Source organism: Pseudonaja textilis, chromosome 6, assembly GCF_049901715.1.
Source record: "Pseudonaja textilis isolate UNSWEBS1 chromosome 6, rPseTex1.2, whole genome shotgun sequence".
In the NCBI taxonomy this organism is placed as follows: Eukaryota; Metazoa; Chordata; class Lepidosauria; order Squamata; family Elapidae; genus Pseudonaja; species Pseudonaja textilis.
The window spans coordinates 4,930,966-4,946,740 of NC_141995.1; the positions used below are offsets into that span (position 1 = coordinate 4,930,966).

Here is a 15,775-nt window from a genome sequence, read left to right on the forward strand (position 1 = left end):
TAGCCAGTGAAAGGAATTGAGATTTCAGTGGATGCAAAATACGATCTCTGCCCCTGGCTGGGAAAGAAGAATTGTGTTTTATATTTGATTTTCGTTCAGAAAATAAAGTAGCGGACCATTTGTCTGGAATGGAATAGGATTTCCTGCTTGAACAGGGGGGTTGGACTAGAAGACCTTTGAGGTACCTTCCAGCTCTATTCTGATTGATTGATTGATTGATTGAAACCCGTGTCATCACTCTTCTTATTTTTTTCCTCACCGCTACTACTACCATGTGGGGTATGTTAGGCAGCGAGAACAACCCAAGAAGCTTCCATAATTAAGCAGGGATTAGAGGGTGGCTTTCCCTGTGTAAACACGACCCCAACTTCGCCCTCTGAACTGCTTGGGAAGGGGGAGAAGCCCAGCTGAATTCAGTGGGACCAGACTGTGTGCATCGGAAGGCAGCTTCCAGCTCTGTTATGCTATATATATTCTTCTTCGTTTCGGAACTGCTGATTTTGCACAGAAACTGCTGAGGAGGAGGAGGAGGAGGAGGAGGAGGAGGAGGAGGAGGAGGAGGAGGAGGAGGAGGAGGAGGAGGAGGAGGAAGAAGAAGGAGGAGGAGGAGGAGGAGGAGGAGGAGGAGGAGGAGGAGGAGGAGGAGGAGGAGAAGAAGAAGAAGAAGAGGAGGAGGAGGAGGAGGAGGAGGAGGAGGAGAGGAGGAGGAGGAGGAGGAGAGAGGTGGAGGAGAGAAGACCCTTTCTTTGGATGGAAAGGGACTTCTGTCCACAGGAAGCAACACTTCTTATCTCTGCGTCACGGTGTGGCCAGATCCTGCCATGACAAAGTAAAGCTACGTTCCTTTCACAGCCTCTGGCTGGCCTTTCCTGCAGCTCATATTTATTTATCATGACAGTTTGGATGAGGTTACCTAGTTTGATGTTGAAATATCTGTAAGAAAGCCACCAAGGACCTCACAGTCTTCTTCCTCCTCCTCCTCCCTTCTCCTCCTCCTCCTCTCCGCAAACCTCACTCCCTTCTAGCACTGATAATCTTACCTAGTTTGGTCATGAAACGTTTTCAAGAAAACCGCCAAGTTTGGTGTCCCTAACTGTTATTTGTGTGTGTCTGTGTGTGTGCTATTTTGTTTTTTTCAAAGCTTTGCGGCAACACCACCTGTCTCATGCGCCATGTATATGTTTTTGTCTTGTACTGATCAGTCTCCCCTTTTGACGTAGACCTTTCAATCAGAGCCGAAGGAGAAGGGCTCGGCTGGACGATTAAAACCAGGTTAATTAAGCATCCAGGTAAATTGAAGTGTATTCACAGGTTTGATTCTGTTTTTATGCACGGCAATTTGCGCAGAAGCTGGGCATCTGTTGACTTCTCTTTTCATCACCCTTCATCCCTACCATTGCCAAAAAGCTAATCATGGGGGTTTGTGCATCTAAGGAGGTTTCAAGTGAGTTAGTACACAGTGGGTGATTGGAAATAATGGCAGCTGCAATCTTAAGATATCTGGATGTTGTTGCGGGAAAGAAAGAAATCGGACCTCTCCCTCTATGTCTGTGTGTGCATGCGTGAATGCGCCTTTGAGTCAGTTTTGACTCCTGGGGATAATAGCTTGCAGTTTTCCTGGCAAGGTTTTTCAGAAGTGGTTTGTCATTGTTTGCTTCCTGGGGCTGAGAGAAAGTGGCTGGTCTGGCTTCTTTGTGCCTTAAGGCAGTAATAATAGAATATAATAGACTGTCTACTCTATTCTATTCTATTATTATTCTATGTATACTATTCTAGTGTGTGTGTGTGTGTCTATGTGTGTATATACATATACATATACACGTACACACATACACACACACATATATATATATGAATAGAATAGAATAGAATAGAATAGAATAGAATTCTTTATTGGCCAAGTGTGATTGGACACACAAGAAATTTGTCTTGATGTAAATGCTCTCAGTGTGCACAAAAGAAAGACGCATTCGTCAAGAATCATAAGGTACAACACTTAATAATAGTCATAGGTACAATAAGCAATCAAATCATACTAGGAAACAGTCCATATAAATCGTTAGGATACAAGCAACAAAGTTACGGTCATACAGTCATAAATGGGAGATGGGTGAAAGGAAAGATGGAAGGATTAATAGTAATAGCAATACTTAATATATTATAGATAGAATAATATATATATTATTCTCTCTATATATACTATTATTCTATCTACCACAACACTGTCAAACTGCTTAGTAAGACTGTATTACTATTATTCTCTTCCTTCCTATGATCTATCTCTTCCCACTTACGACTATAACCATGTTGCTTGTGTCTTTACAATTTATACTTTTTATTTGTTTCTTAGTATGATTTGATTGTTTATTAGTTAACCTATGTATGATTTGATTGTTTACCTATCAGTAAGTGTTGTATCTTATGATTTTTGATGTATTTTTTTTTCTTATGTAAACTGAGAGCATTTGCACCAAAGACAAATTCCTTGTGTGTCCAATCACACTTGAAATTCTATTCTGTTCTGTTCCATTCCGTTCCGTTCTATTCTATTCAACTCAGGGTCTTCTGGTTTCTAACTGGTCATCAACCTCCAATATAACCCTAACCCTTCATATCTACCCACCCATGGAAAAAGGGGTGGGAACATTTGATGTGCTTCCATGAAATTGCTTATTCAACCCCCAGAGTTGGAAGGAGTGACATTTGGCCTTTCCACGAGAGGCTCAGGGTCAAAAAGAGAAAAAAATATTTCCATCCTTCCATCCTTCTCCTCCCCACCCCATCCTGGCCTATCCCTTGCTGCCTAAGAGGAGGGGCAGCTCCCACTAAGAGCCTTTATGTAACAGCCAGAGAGCAAAGCCTGACCCCCAAGAAGAGAATGGAGATAGACAGATAGATAGATAGATAGATAGATAGATAGATAGATAGATAGATAGATAGATAGATAGATAGATAGATAGATAGACAGACAGACAGACAGACAGACAGACAGGGATAGATAGATAGATAGATAGATAGATAGATAGATAGATAGATAGATAGATAGATAGATAGATAGATAGATAGATAGATGATAGACAGACAGACAGACAGATAGATAGACAGATAGATAGATATAGAAAGATAGATAGATAGATAGATAGATAGATAGATAGATAGATAGATAGATAGATAGATAGAGATATAAACAGACAAATAGTAATAATGGTGATGATATAGTTTTAGATAGATAAAGAGAGAATATAGATTTATTTGTTAAACAGATGAGTGAGGGAGATAGGGAGGGAAGGAGAAAGAGATATAAATACTAGCACTGATGGTGTTACCTAGTTGGGTCATGAAATGTCTGCAAGAAAAACATCAAGCTCAGAGAATTCCAATGACGACTACTCTTCCTCTTCTTCTTCTTCTTCTTCTTCTTCTTCTTCTTCTTCTTCTTCTTCTTCTTCTTCTTCTTCTTCTTCTTCTTCTTCTTCTTCTCTCTTCTTCTTCTCCTCCCTCCTCCTCCTCCTTCCTCCTCCTCCTCCTCCTCCTCCTCCTCCTCCCTCCTCCTCCTCCTCCTCCTCCAAATCCACTTCTTTCTAGTCCTGATGATGTTTCCGAGTTGGATCATGAAATGCCTGCAAGGAAACCCCCAAGTTCAGAGCGCCTCAAGGACCCCACATTTCAACCCTGAGCTACCAATATTCTCCTTTAGGGATAGGCTAGATGTGAGACCCTGGAACGATTCAGAGGCCAAGCCAGTTGGTCTGTGTGCCAAAGGGTTTCTGCCACACAGGGCTGGGTGTCCCTCTGATGGCTTTTCCCAGACCCACAATCCAGGGGGATCTAAAACACCCACATTTTTGTCAGTTCGCTAAATGGCGTTCTCCAAGAATTGCTTTTGCCACGGAGTATACAGTGCCCTCTCCCTGCCAGCAGGTGTCCCTTTGGGTGAAGGTGGGGGGTGGGGGTGAAAATTCCCCTCCCCCACCCCCACTATTCAGTAAATACGAGCCACTTTAACCCACGAATTTAATCAGCAAACCCCAAAGTCAAGATTTCTTTTTTTCTTTTCCTGTCTCAAGCACAAAGTCTAGCAGCGGTATCTAAGCAGAAAAAAAAACTAGATTATTTTAATTCGCTGATTAAAATAATAGAATTCTTTGTTGGCCAAGTGTGATTGGGCACACAAGGAATTTGTCTTCGTGCAAACGCTCTCAGTGTACATAAAAGAAAAGATACATTTGTCAAGAATCATCGGGTACAACACTTAATAATAGCCATAGGGTACAATAAGCAATCAAATCATACTAAGAAAGTCAATTTAATATAAGAATAAGAATAAGAATAAGAATAAGAATGGAATGGAATGGAATGGAATAGAATAGAATAGAATAGAATAGAATAGAATAGAATAGAATAGAATAGAATAGAATAAAATTCTTTATTGGCCAGGTGTGATTGGACACACAAGGAATTTGTCTTGGTGTAAATACTCTTAGTACATATAAAAGAAAATATATGTACATCAAGAGTCAAGACTTATAAGGTGTAACACTTAATAATAGTCATAGGTACAATAAGCAATCAAATCATACTAGGAAACAGCCAATATAGATAGTAAGGCGACAAAGTTATAGTCATACAGTCACAAATGGGAGGGTTTGGGTGATAAGGAGTGATGAGAAGATTAACAGCAATAGTAGTGCAGTCTTTGTAATAGTTGGACAGTGTTGAGGGAATTATTTGTTTAGCAGAGTGATGGCATTCGGGGGAAAACCTGTCCTTGTGTCTAGTTGTTCTGGTGTGCAGTGCTCTATAGTGTCATTTTGAGAGAAGGAGTTGAAACAGTTTATGTCCAGGATGTGAGGGGTCTGTAGATATTTTCACAGCCCTCTTTTGGACTCGTGCAGTATACTGGTCCTCGATGGAAGGAAGGTTGATAATGATTGTTTTTTCTGCAATTTTAATTACTCTTTGAAGTCTGCGTCTGTCTTGTTGGGTTGCAGAACCAAACCAGACAGTTCTAGAGGTGCAGATGACAGACTCCATCGTTCCTCTGTAGAACTGGATCAGCAGCTCCTTGGGCAGTTTGAGCTTTCTGAGTTGGCGCAGGAAGAACATTCTTTGTTGTGCTTTTTTGATGACGTTTTGGATGTTAGGTGTCCATTTTAGGTCTTGTGATATGATAGAACCTAGAAATTTGAAGGTCTCTATTGTTGATACTGTGTTGTCTAGTATTGTAAGAGGTGGTCTTATGGGAGGGTTTCTCCTAAAGTCTAATAATTAATTTTTCCATCTTGGCCAATTCCATCCCTTTTTCCATCGTTCTCCCCATTGTGGGAATGGACATATCTTTCCATTTTAGTCTGTAAAGAATTCTCGCTGTGCTCAGTATATATAAAATCTCAAAGCTCCATATATTTTTTTCAAGCTCCTTTCTGATACAGGTACTCCTCAACTTACAATGGTTCATTAGTGACTGTTCAAAGTTACAATGGCACCGGGGGGGGGGGGAAAGGGACTTGTTTTTCTTTTCTTTTTTCTACCCCCACCCCAAAAAAAGGGAAAAAAAAGGGACTTGCTGAATGACAATATGAACCAGGTTTTGTAAAAGTTGCGACTTGCTCGAAAAGGATGATGTGAATTTGTAATCACAGTCTAATAATGATTTGATAATAATATGGTATCAAGTGGACAGTAGCTTTATACATTATGAAATGAAACATAAAATTAAGAGGGAATATTCTGCACAAAAGATATGTACCAAACGACACACTGTACCGTGATGACCCAGGGTGGGATACAAAACAAACACAGTAACAGGAAACAGGTGAAGCCCCTTTTATTCCTTCACTTTATTCTAAATATCCTTGACGGAAGACAAAAAAACTCCCACACAAACAGTTACAAGAAGGAGGGAAAAAAACAACACAAGCCAGGCAAGATAAGGGCTGGAGGACGTCCACAGATAACAGGACACACACTGGAAAGGACGCCAAACTCAGAGAGGAACCATAAACTAGAGATACTTCCATGCTTTATTTCCAGCGCTCGCCCATACGCATGTCTGTCCTCTTATTCAATTGTCACAGCTGCAGCCCATGAAGAAGATCAAAGCTCTCTCCTCCCGAGTAGACCATGTCTCTCCCTTATCCTCTCCTCCCTCCATGCCCTAGGATGGAGAGGAGATGGGCCTGGGTCCTCCTCTGACTGTCCAGCCGGCGTCTGCCCTTCCCCAGCCTCCTCCACAACCTCCGGAGCCACATTTCCACTCCCTGTCCGCTGTTCCTCCTCTCCTTCAGTCAGTCTCCACCAGGGGCATGACACTGTACAATGGAAAGAAGATTTTATTTGATGTTTTGTGTTTTTGTGTTTGTTTATGTTTGTTGTTAAAAATTACACAAAAATTTCCAAAAAAGAAAAAAAAAACAGGGACTTGTGACCAGTTTTCACACTTAATGACTGTTGCAGAATTCCCTCACGGTCACGTGATCAAAATTCGGCCGCTTGGGAACTGAATTCACATTTATGACGGCCGCGATCCCTTTTGGTGACCTGCTGACAAGCAAAGTCAATGGGGAAGCCAGATTCACTTAACAACGAGGTTACCACCGCCGTGATTCACTTAACAACAACGGCAAGGAAGGCCGTAAAAGGGGGCAAAACGCTCACTTAATGTCAGTTAACGACATAAATTTTGGGCTCGAGGATTGCCTGTGACCCTCAAAGAAAACCATCCGGTTTTGGTTTTAGGCTAATTTTCGGGATCTGCTGCCCCGCAACCTTTCTCTCTTGGCTTCGTCCCACGTCCATGGAAGCTGCGAAGTGGGGAGTTCTGACCCCTGTCTCCTTATTGGTTCCTCCAGATACGAAAGGGACTATCCGGGAGATTGTCCTTCCCAAAGGCCTGGATCTGGACCGGCCCAAGAGGACTCGGACCTCCTTCACCGCAGAACAACTGTATCGTCTGGAGCTGGAATTCCAGAGGTGCCAGTATGTCGTGGGCAGAGAAAGGACGGAATTAGCCAGGCAGCTCAACCTTTCAGAAACCCAGGTAAGAGAGAGAGGGAGGGAGAAGGGGAAAGAGAGGGGGGGAAGGGAGAGGGAGAGAGAGAGGGAGAGGGGGGGGGAGGACAGGAGGCAGGGAGAGGGAAAGAAGGAGAGGGAGGGAGAAAGAGAAAGGGAAGAAGGGCTGGAGAGGGAGGGAAGGGAGGAAGAGAGAGGGACAGAGTGGGGAGAGAGAAAGACAGGGAGAGAGAGAGGAGGGAGGGAGAGAAAGAGAAGGACAGAGAGAAAGGAAGGGGAGGGAGGGGGACAGAGAGAGAGAGGGGGAGGACAGGAGGCAGGGAGAGGGAAGGAAGGCGAGGGAGGGAGAAAGAAAGGGAAGAAGGGCTGGAGAGGGGGGGAAGGAAGAGAGAGGGACAGAGTGGGAGAGAGAGAAAGAGGGAGAGAGAGAGGAGAGAGAGACCGAGAGAAGGACAGAGAGAAAGGGAGAGGGACAGAGAGAGAAAGGGAAAGAGAGGGAGAGGGGGAAGGAGAGTAAGGGAGAGAAAGAAAGAGAAGGAGGGGTAGAGAGGGAAGGAGACATGGTGGACACCATGTCCACCATGCCACGCCCACCAAGCTACGCCACGCCCAAGCCACACCATGCCCACCAAGCCACACCACGCCCATGAAGCCATGCCACGCCCACCAAGCCACGCCACACCCATGAAGCCACACCATGTCCACCATGCCACACCCACCAAGCTACGCCACGCCCAAGCCACACCACGCCCAAGCCACACCATGCCCACCAAGCCACACCACGCCCAAGCCACACCACGCCCACCAAGCCACACCACGCCCATGAAGCCACGCCATGCCCACCAAGCCACACCACGCCCACCAAGCCACACCACGCCCACCAAGCCACACCACGCTCACCAAGCCACACCGCGCTCACCAAGCCACACCGCGCTCACCAAGCCACACCGCTCACCAAGCCACACCGCGCTCACCAAGCCACACCGCGCTCACCAAGCCACACCACGCTCACCAAACCACACCACGCTCACCAAGCCACACCACGCCCACCAAGCCACACCACGCTCACCAAACCACACCACGCTCACCAAGCCACACCACGCCCACCAAGCCACACCAAGCTCACCAAGCCACACCACGCTCACCAAACCACACCACGCCCACCAAGCCACACCACGCCCACCAAGCCACCACCAAGCCACACCACGCCCACCAAGCCACACCACGCCCACCAAGCCACACCACGCTCACCAAGCCACACCACGCCCACCAAGCCACAGCGCTCCCACCAAGCTACGCCCATAAAACCAGTAGTAAAAAACATTTGAATCCCACCCCTGGACAAAACCACAGGTAAAGCCTCTCTCTGTGGAAGCACACAGGTGTTCTTGTACTGGATTGCAGGCTAAAACATGCGGTGTTTAGCTGTCAGTAGAGCTACTTGAATGAAAGGAAGTATCAGGAGGGAGGGGGTAGGAGTCTTCCAACATTGGAGGGGCTGCCACAGCGAAGAGGGCGGTGACACCTCTTCTCCAAAGCCCCGGAAGGCAGGACAAGAAGCAAGGGATGGAAACTCATCAAGGAGAGAAGCGACATAGAAAGGGAGCGGGGGAGCGGGAACAGGAGGCAGTGGAGGGAAGCAGGCCAGCCAGCCCAGTTAAGAAAAATTCAAGAAACTGGGCAATGTTTGGCACCAGTTACCATGAGAGGCAGAAAGAGAGGAGTAGGGAGTGTCACAAGGAAGCGGCTTGCTGGGAACAGGAAGGAAGGAAGGAAGGAAGGAAGGAAGGAAGGAAGGAAGGAAGGAAGGAAGGAAGGAAGGAAGGAAGGAAGGAAGGAAGGAAGGATGAAAGAGGGAGGAAGGAAAGAAGGGAGAAAAGGAAGGAAGAAAGAAATACAGGAAGGAAGAAAAAGAAAGAGAAAGAAAGAAAGAAAGAAAGAAAAAGAAAGAAAGAAAGAAAGAAAGAAAGAAAGAAAGAAAGGGAGGGAGGGAGGGAGAAAGAAAGGGAGGAAGGAAGGAAAGAAGGGAGGAAAAGAAGGGATGAAGGAAAGAAAGAGAAAGAAAGAAGAAGAGGGGGAGGAAAGAAGGAAGGAAGGGAAGAAAGAGAATGTGAAAGAAGAAAGGGAGGGAGGGAGGAAAGAAGGGAGGAAAGGAAGGAAGGAAGACAGAAAGGAAGGAAAGAGAGAGACAGAGAGAAAAGAAAGAAAGGGTGGGAGAAAGAAAGAGGGAAGGAGGAAGGAAAGAAGGGAGGAAAAGAAGGAAGGAAGACAGGAAGGAAGGAAAGAAAAAGTGAAAGAAGAAAGAGGGAGGAAGGAAGGAAGGAAGGTAAAAGATGAAGGAGTTGGGGAATTCTAGGAATCGGAAGTCCACTCATCTTAAACTTGCTAAGGCTGATCCTGAGGACATGTTCGTGGTCAGCCCTGGGTTAGTCCTTTGCATTCTGGAACCCAAGACCACTGTCCTGCTTTAAATTGGAGATTTTGGCCCATTCCTCCCTCCTCCTCCTCCTCCTCCCTTTCTCAGGAGGGTCCTTGTGGGACATTCCCATTGCATCCGCCAGCATCCTGGACCTCTCTCCATCCCTCCTGCCCCACCTGGTGCTCTTGATGGACAGGATGCAGGATCTGTCCAGCAAGGGCTATTTCCAGATTGATGCAACTCTGTCAAAAGGGGGGGTGGCTCAAAAGATGCCCCCCGCTCCTCCCACCTCCACGAACTGGGCAGAGTTGAGCAGCCTGCTGCATTTTCAGAGAAACTGTCTCTCAAACACACACACACACACACACACACACACACACACACACACACACACCCCCTGCTGACTGGGTCATGCAATCTCTCTCCCCGCCTCCCCCTTCCGGGAAGGGCTCACAATCGCCTCCAGGCCGCTCTGAGCCCCTGTGGATTGGTGTCATCCAGGACCTATTTTTAGCCCGGATAAATAAATCCCAAACCAGGGAAGATTGTATCCCTTGGACTGTCAGCCCCACCAGGTAGAGCAGAGCGGGCAAATTCAGGGCCACCGAAAGAGCTGCTTGCTCTTTTCATTCAGACTGGCCAGAGGAAGGGAGGCTGCTGGGGCTACGGCCACTATTATTATTAGGAATATTATTATCTCTCCTCCTCCTCCTCCAAAAACTATCTCATTCTGGACTTTCACAGGTTTCAACCCCTTTTACCTAAGCAGGACCTCTTGTTATCTTTTCCAAGATAATCTCCTACAAAACAGCCTTCTTGCCTCCCTCTCCTTCCTTCCTTCCTCCCTTCCCTCAGGTTCCCTTCCCAGCTCCTTCCTTCCTTCCTTCCTTCCTTCCTTCCTTCCTTCCTTCCTTCCTCCCTCCCTTCCCTCATGTTCCCTCCCCACCTCCTGTATTCCTTCCTTCCTTCCTTCCTCCCTCCCTCCCTCCCTTCCCTCATGTTCCCTCCCCAGCTCTTGTATTCCTTCCTTCCTTCCTTCCTTCCTTCCTTCCTCCCTCCCTTCCCTCATGTTCCCTCCCCAGCTCTTGTATTCCTTCCTTCCTTCCTTCCTTCCTTCCTTCCTTCCTTCCTTCCTTCCTCCCTCCCTTCCCTCATGTTCCCTCCCCACCTCCTGTATTCCTTCCTTCCTTCCTTCCTCCCTCCCTCCCTCCCTTCCCTCATGTTCCCTCCCCAGCTCTTGTATTCCTTCCTTCCTTCCTTCCTTCCTTCCTTCCTTCCTTCCTTCCTTCCTTCCTTCCTTCCTCCCTCCCTTCCCTCATGTTCCCTCCCCACCTCCTGTATTCCTTCCTTCCTTCCTTCCTCCCTCCCTCCCTCCCTTCCTCATGTTCCCTCCCCAGCTCTTGTATTCCTTCCTTCCTTCCTTCCTTCCTTCCTTCCTTCCTTCCTTCCTTCCTTCCTTCCTTCCTCCCTCCCTTCCCTCATGTTCCCTCCCACCTCCTGTTCTTCCTTCCTTCCTTCCTTCCTCCCTCCCTCCCTCCCTTCCCTCATGTTCCCTCCCCAGCTCTTGTATTCCTTCCTTCCTTCCTTCCTTCCTTCCCTCATGTTCCCTCCCCACCTCCTGTATTCCTTCCTTCCTTCCTTCCTTCCTTCCTTCCTTCCTCCCTCCCTCCCTTCCCTCATGTTCCCTCCCCACCTCCTGTATTCCTTCCTTCCTTCCTTCCTTCCTTCCTTCCTTCCTTCCTTCCTTCCTTCCTTCCTCCCTCCCTTCCCTCATGTTCCCTCCCCACCTCCTGTATTCCTTCCTTCCTTCCTTCCTTCCTCCCTCCCTTCCCTCCCCAGCTCCTGCACTCCTCCCTCTCCTTCCTTCCACCTTCTCTCTCTCTCTTCCCTCCCTTCCGCCCCCCACCGGGGAATCCTGAGAATTGAAGTCCACGCCCCTTCAAGCTGCTCAAGGTCGAGAAACTCTCGCCTGAACTTCTCAGGGGTGGCATTATAATTTCTTTCCAGTCCCCCGCCCACCCCATCCCCTCCCCCACGAGGCCGTTCCTTGAAGACCCCTCCCTACTCTCTAGGGGGAGCAACCCAGAACCGGGGGCAACGGGCCATGCTTCAGATCTGGGTGGGGGAGCACCCCTGAGCGGCAGAGTCTCCTCCTCAGGTGAGGCGGGGTCCCACCCACCTGGGCGCTGACCCTTCTCCTCCTCTTCTTCTCCCCCTCCCCGAACAGGTCAAGGTGTGGTTCCAGAACCGGCGAACCAAGCAGAAGAAGGACCAGAGCCGCGAGTCGGAGAAACGAGGCGGCGGCGGCGGCGGCGGTTCTTCCACCTCCGAGGCTTTGGCCACTTGCAACCTCTTGAGACTGCTGGAGCAGGGCAGGCTCCTCTCGGTGCCGGCGCCCCCAACGCTGCTCCCCGCTCCCGCTTCTCACCCCGTCGGTGCTACTCCCGGCCACGGGAGCCCTTCCCCGGGGTTGAGCCGGGCGGAGAGCCCTCCGGCTACGGGCGGCTTCAGCTTCCAGGTCGCCTCGCTGGCCGCTTCGGCTCCTTCCACCCGCCTCTCCGCCGGGCCCCTCTGCTTCGGCAGCCCCCTCGCGGGGAACCTGCACAAACTCCCGGCCGGCTACGGGCTGGGGCCGTCCGCCTTCGAGCCCTACACGCGCCTGGAGAGGAAAGACAGTCCGCGGCGCGGGCCTAAGGCCCCCAGCCCTTAAATAAAAGCGGGGCGCGGGGTGGGGGAGAAAAAAGCCCGTCAGAACTCGGAAAACTTCCTCAGGATCGCGGCCAGGAGGATGCGCTGAGCCTTCCCACCCACCCATGAAAAGGACCCTTGCAGCTTTCCGGCTGGTCGCCCCTCCGTTCCCACCCACCCACCCCCGAGTGGGGCCGTCCAGCTTGCGAGTGGAAGCCCCGGCACCGTCTACCAAATGTCAGGAAAAACCCCCCCGCCGCCCTCAACCCCCCCACCCCCACCTCACCCCCACCCTCACCCCGTGTGTGCGTGCGTGCGCGTGGGAGTGGGTGGGTGGGTGGGTGGGTTGCGAGCGCGTGCACGGATGGGCGACCCTTTCACGGCACCATTAAAAAAAAACTTGAGACCTCCAAGAAGAGACTGGACTGGCTTTTGTCAGAAATAGGTGTGGGGTCTCCCGCTTTGGGGGACTAGAAATCGGGCAGGGGGGGGGGGTTGTCTCAACCTTGGCCGCTTTTTAAGACTGGTGGACTTCAACTCCCAGAGTTCCTCAGCACAGCTGTGCTGAACTGAGGAATTCTGGGAGTTGAAGTCCACCAGTCTTAAAAAGCGGCCAAGGTTGGAGACCCTGGATTAGATGACCTATAAGCAGGGGTGTCCAAGCTTGGCCACTTTAAGACTGGTGGACTACAACTCCCAGAATTCCTCAGACAGCTGTGCTGAACTGAGGAATTCTGGGTGTTGAAGCCCACCAGTCTTAAAAAGCGGCCATGGTTGGAGACCCTGGACTAGATGACCTATAAACAGGGTCTCCAACCTTGGCCACTTTAAGACTGGTGGACTTCAACTCCCAGAATTCCTCAGACAGCTGTGCTGAACTGAAGAACTCTGGGAGTTGAAGTCCACCAGTCTTAAAAAGCGGCCAAGGTTGGAGACCCCTGGATTAGATGACCTATAAACAGGGTCTCCAACCTTGGCCACTTTAAGACTGGTGGACTTCAACTCCCAGAATTCCTCAGACAGCTTTGCTGTCTGAGGAATCTGGGAGTTGTAGTCCACCAGTCTTAAAGTGGCCAAGGTTGAGACCCTGACCTATAAGGTCCCTTCCCCACTCTTGAGTATCTGTTACCTGTTTCAAGGACCCGCTACTGGCAAACCCGGCTCCCTGCTGTGACTGGGTGGGTGGGTGGGGCTAGGGTGGGGGAGGACCTTGGCACAAGCTGGGGAGGAGGGGGTGGTGATGGTAGGAAGCCCTTCACCAAGCCAGAGAGACGGGGGGGGGGGAGAGGGCGAGGGAGGGGGCATAGCCAGAGGCCGCCCATCCGGAGATGGAAGCACCTTTGAAACGGCGAGAAAAGGGGCGGGGTCTCAGCCCGCAAAAGGGGCCGCGGGAAGGACGTTGCCTGCTTCCATCCCACCCCACCCCCTGCCACCCCACGGATGGGGTAGGTTGCAGAATTGGCCCCAACGTTTAAGGGCGACGGAGTAGCTCTGAAATGGTTTTCGTTATCTTAACATCCTCTCTAGTTCCTCCCCTCCTCCTTTCCCTTCCCCTCCCTCTCTCCCTTCTCCCTTTCTTGCTGCTTCCATTTCTTCCTTTTCCTCCTCCCTCCCCTCACCTTCCCTTCCCTTTCCCTCCCTCCCTCCCTCCTATCCTCCCTCCCATCCCTTCTTCCCTTCCTTCTTTCATCCTTCCTCCCCTTCCTCCCTTCCCCTCCCTTCCATCCTCCCTCCTTCCCTTCCTTCCTTCCTTTCTTCTTCCCTTCCCTTCCTCCTCCTTTCATCCTTCCCTTTCCCCTCCCTCCCTTCCTTCCTTCTCCCTTTCCTCCTTCCTTCCCTCCTCCTTTCCTCCCTTCCTTTTCTCCCTTCCATCCTCCCTCCCTTCATCCTTCCTTCCCTTCCCCTCCCTTCCTTCATCCTTCCCCCTCCTCCTTTCCTCCTTCCCTTTTCCCTTCATCTTTCCTTCATCCTTTCCCTTCCCCTCCCTTTCCTCCTTCTTCTCCCTTTCTGCTTCTCCCTTTCTCCTTCATCCTTTCTTCCTTTTTCCTTCCTCCCTCCTTCATCCTTCCTTCCTCCTTCCATTCCCCCTTCCTCCCTTCCCTTCATCCTTCCCCTCCCTTCCTCACCTTTCCTTCATCCTTTTTCTTCTCCCCCTCCCTCCCCTTCTTTCTCCCTTTCTTTCTGCTTCCATTTCTTCCTTCTTTTTCCTCCCTCCCTTCATCTTCCCTTCCTTCCTTCCCCCTTTTCCTTCCTTCTTTCCCTTTCCTTCTCTTCCTCCCTCCTTCCTGCCTTCCATTCCTCCCTCCCTTCCTCCCTCCAGAAGCCAGCTCTAAGTCACAGACATTGCACTCCTTGCTCGGTGGCTGTCCCCCACCGGCTGGGGATGATGGGTTGAAGGAGGAGGGCTGTGAAGCCCCCTTCTCGCTGATCCTCATCCAGGAAGGATCCAGAGTCTCACAGCCAAGTCCCTGCCAGCCTCGTGGTTGGAATGGTCAGAGTCTTTGATTGAAATGGGCAGTGGTAGAAATGAAATGAAATGAAATGAAATGAATGAATAGGGTTAGGGTCCCCCTGACCCCTGTTTGACCTTGGGTGTCTTGAGATCAAGGTGCTGACTCCAAATTTTAGCCTTGTGTATTCATCACAGGGGGATAATCTCTCTCACACACACACAGACACAAACCCTTTGTCCTCCTCCAAACATTTTCCACGATTGCTTAAAACCTGGTGGTCCATTTTTCCTACGCACTTGAGGGAGAAAACATTGGAAATCTGCTGAGGAGAAAGCGTAATCTTACTTTTAAAGCAAAGAAAGAACCAAACTTATTTAATGATCGTTATTGCTTTTTAATCCATAACCAAGAAACAAACTCACACACAAAAAATTGTGATTGTGATCCACAAGAGAAAGGGGGAAAAAGACTCAGAAGCGGGGCTGAACAAAAATGTGTAAAGACAGGACAACAAAAGAAACTTATTATGATGCATCATTGCAGCAATAAACGGTTAGAATTCCATATACGCCTGTCTAATGCTGGTATTCAAGGTGTATATATTTCAGATTGTATTTTCATGACGATCATTTTTAACCTATTTTAACTCTATAAATGAGTCCCTGGTTTCATCGTATTTCTCCTTACAGCTGATCCTTGCCATATAGCTGTATCGAGTCTGCGATTATGGTCATCAATCAAGACCATCCTAAAACAGATCATCATGGGGGCCAACCAGATTTTGTGACCTGTTTTTTTTTTGGGGTGGGGGTGGGGGTGCTAGTTGTTAAATGAATTCTACCGTTGTTAAGTGAATCCATTATTCATTATGGAGCATTTCTGCCAAAACCGAGAAGTAAATGCTGTTTTGGTTTGTTGTTTTTTTTGCTAAAAATGTCCTAAATCAGAGGTCTCCAACCTTGCTTACTTTAAGACCTGTGGACTTCAACTCCCAGAATTCCCCAGCTAGCATGTCCCACCCCCTTCCCCCTCCTCCTCCTCCCTTCTAGCACTGATGGTGTTACCTAGTTGGGTCAGGAAACGTCTGCAACAAAACAACAATGTTCAGAGAGCACCAAAGACCGCCCCCCCAGTCCTTTCCCCACCTTCTCCCCTTCTTTTTGGGGAGGGGTCCACCTTCAAATGGCCACTAAGTTAGCGTTCA

The 15,775-nt window shown here is 49.1% G+C and overlaps 1 protein-coding gene across 1 annotated transcript in view; it reads left to right on the top strand.

Moving 5' to 3' along the window:
• Positions 1-12,567, top strand: part of VAX2 (ventral anterior homeobox 2) — a 36,070-nt gene extending 23,503 nt beyond the window's left edge. Inside the window, exons 2-3 of the mRNA XM_087935726.1 lie at positions 6,852-7,039; positions 11,658-12,567. Coding sequence (XP_087791852.1) covers positions 6,852-7,039; positions 11,658-12,140 — 671 coding nt within the window. The 3' untranslated portion in view covers positions 12,141-12,567. The remainder of the gene's footprint in view (positions 1-6,851; positions 7,040-11,657) is intronic.
• Positions 12,568-15,775: the final 3,208 nt, after the last annotated feature.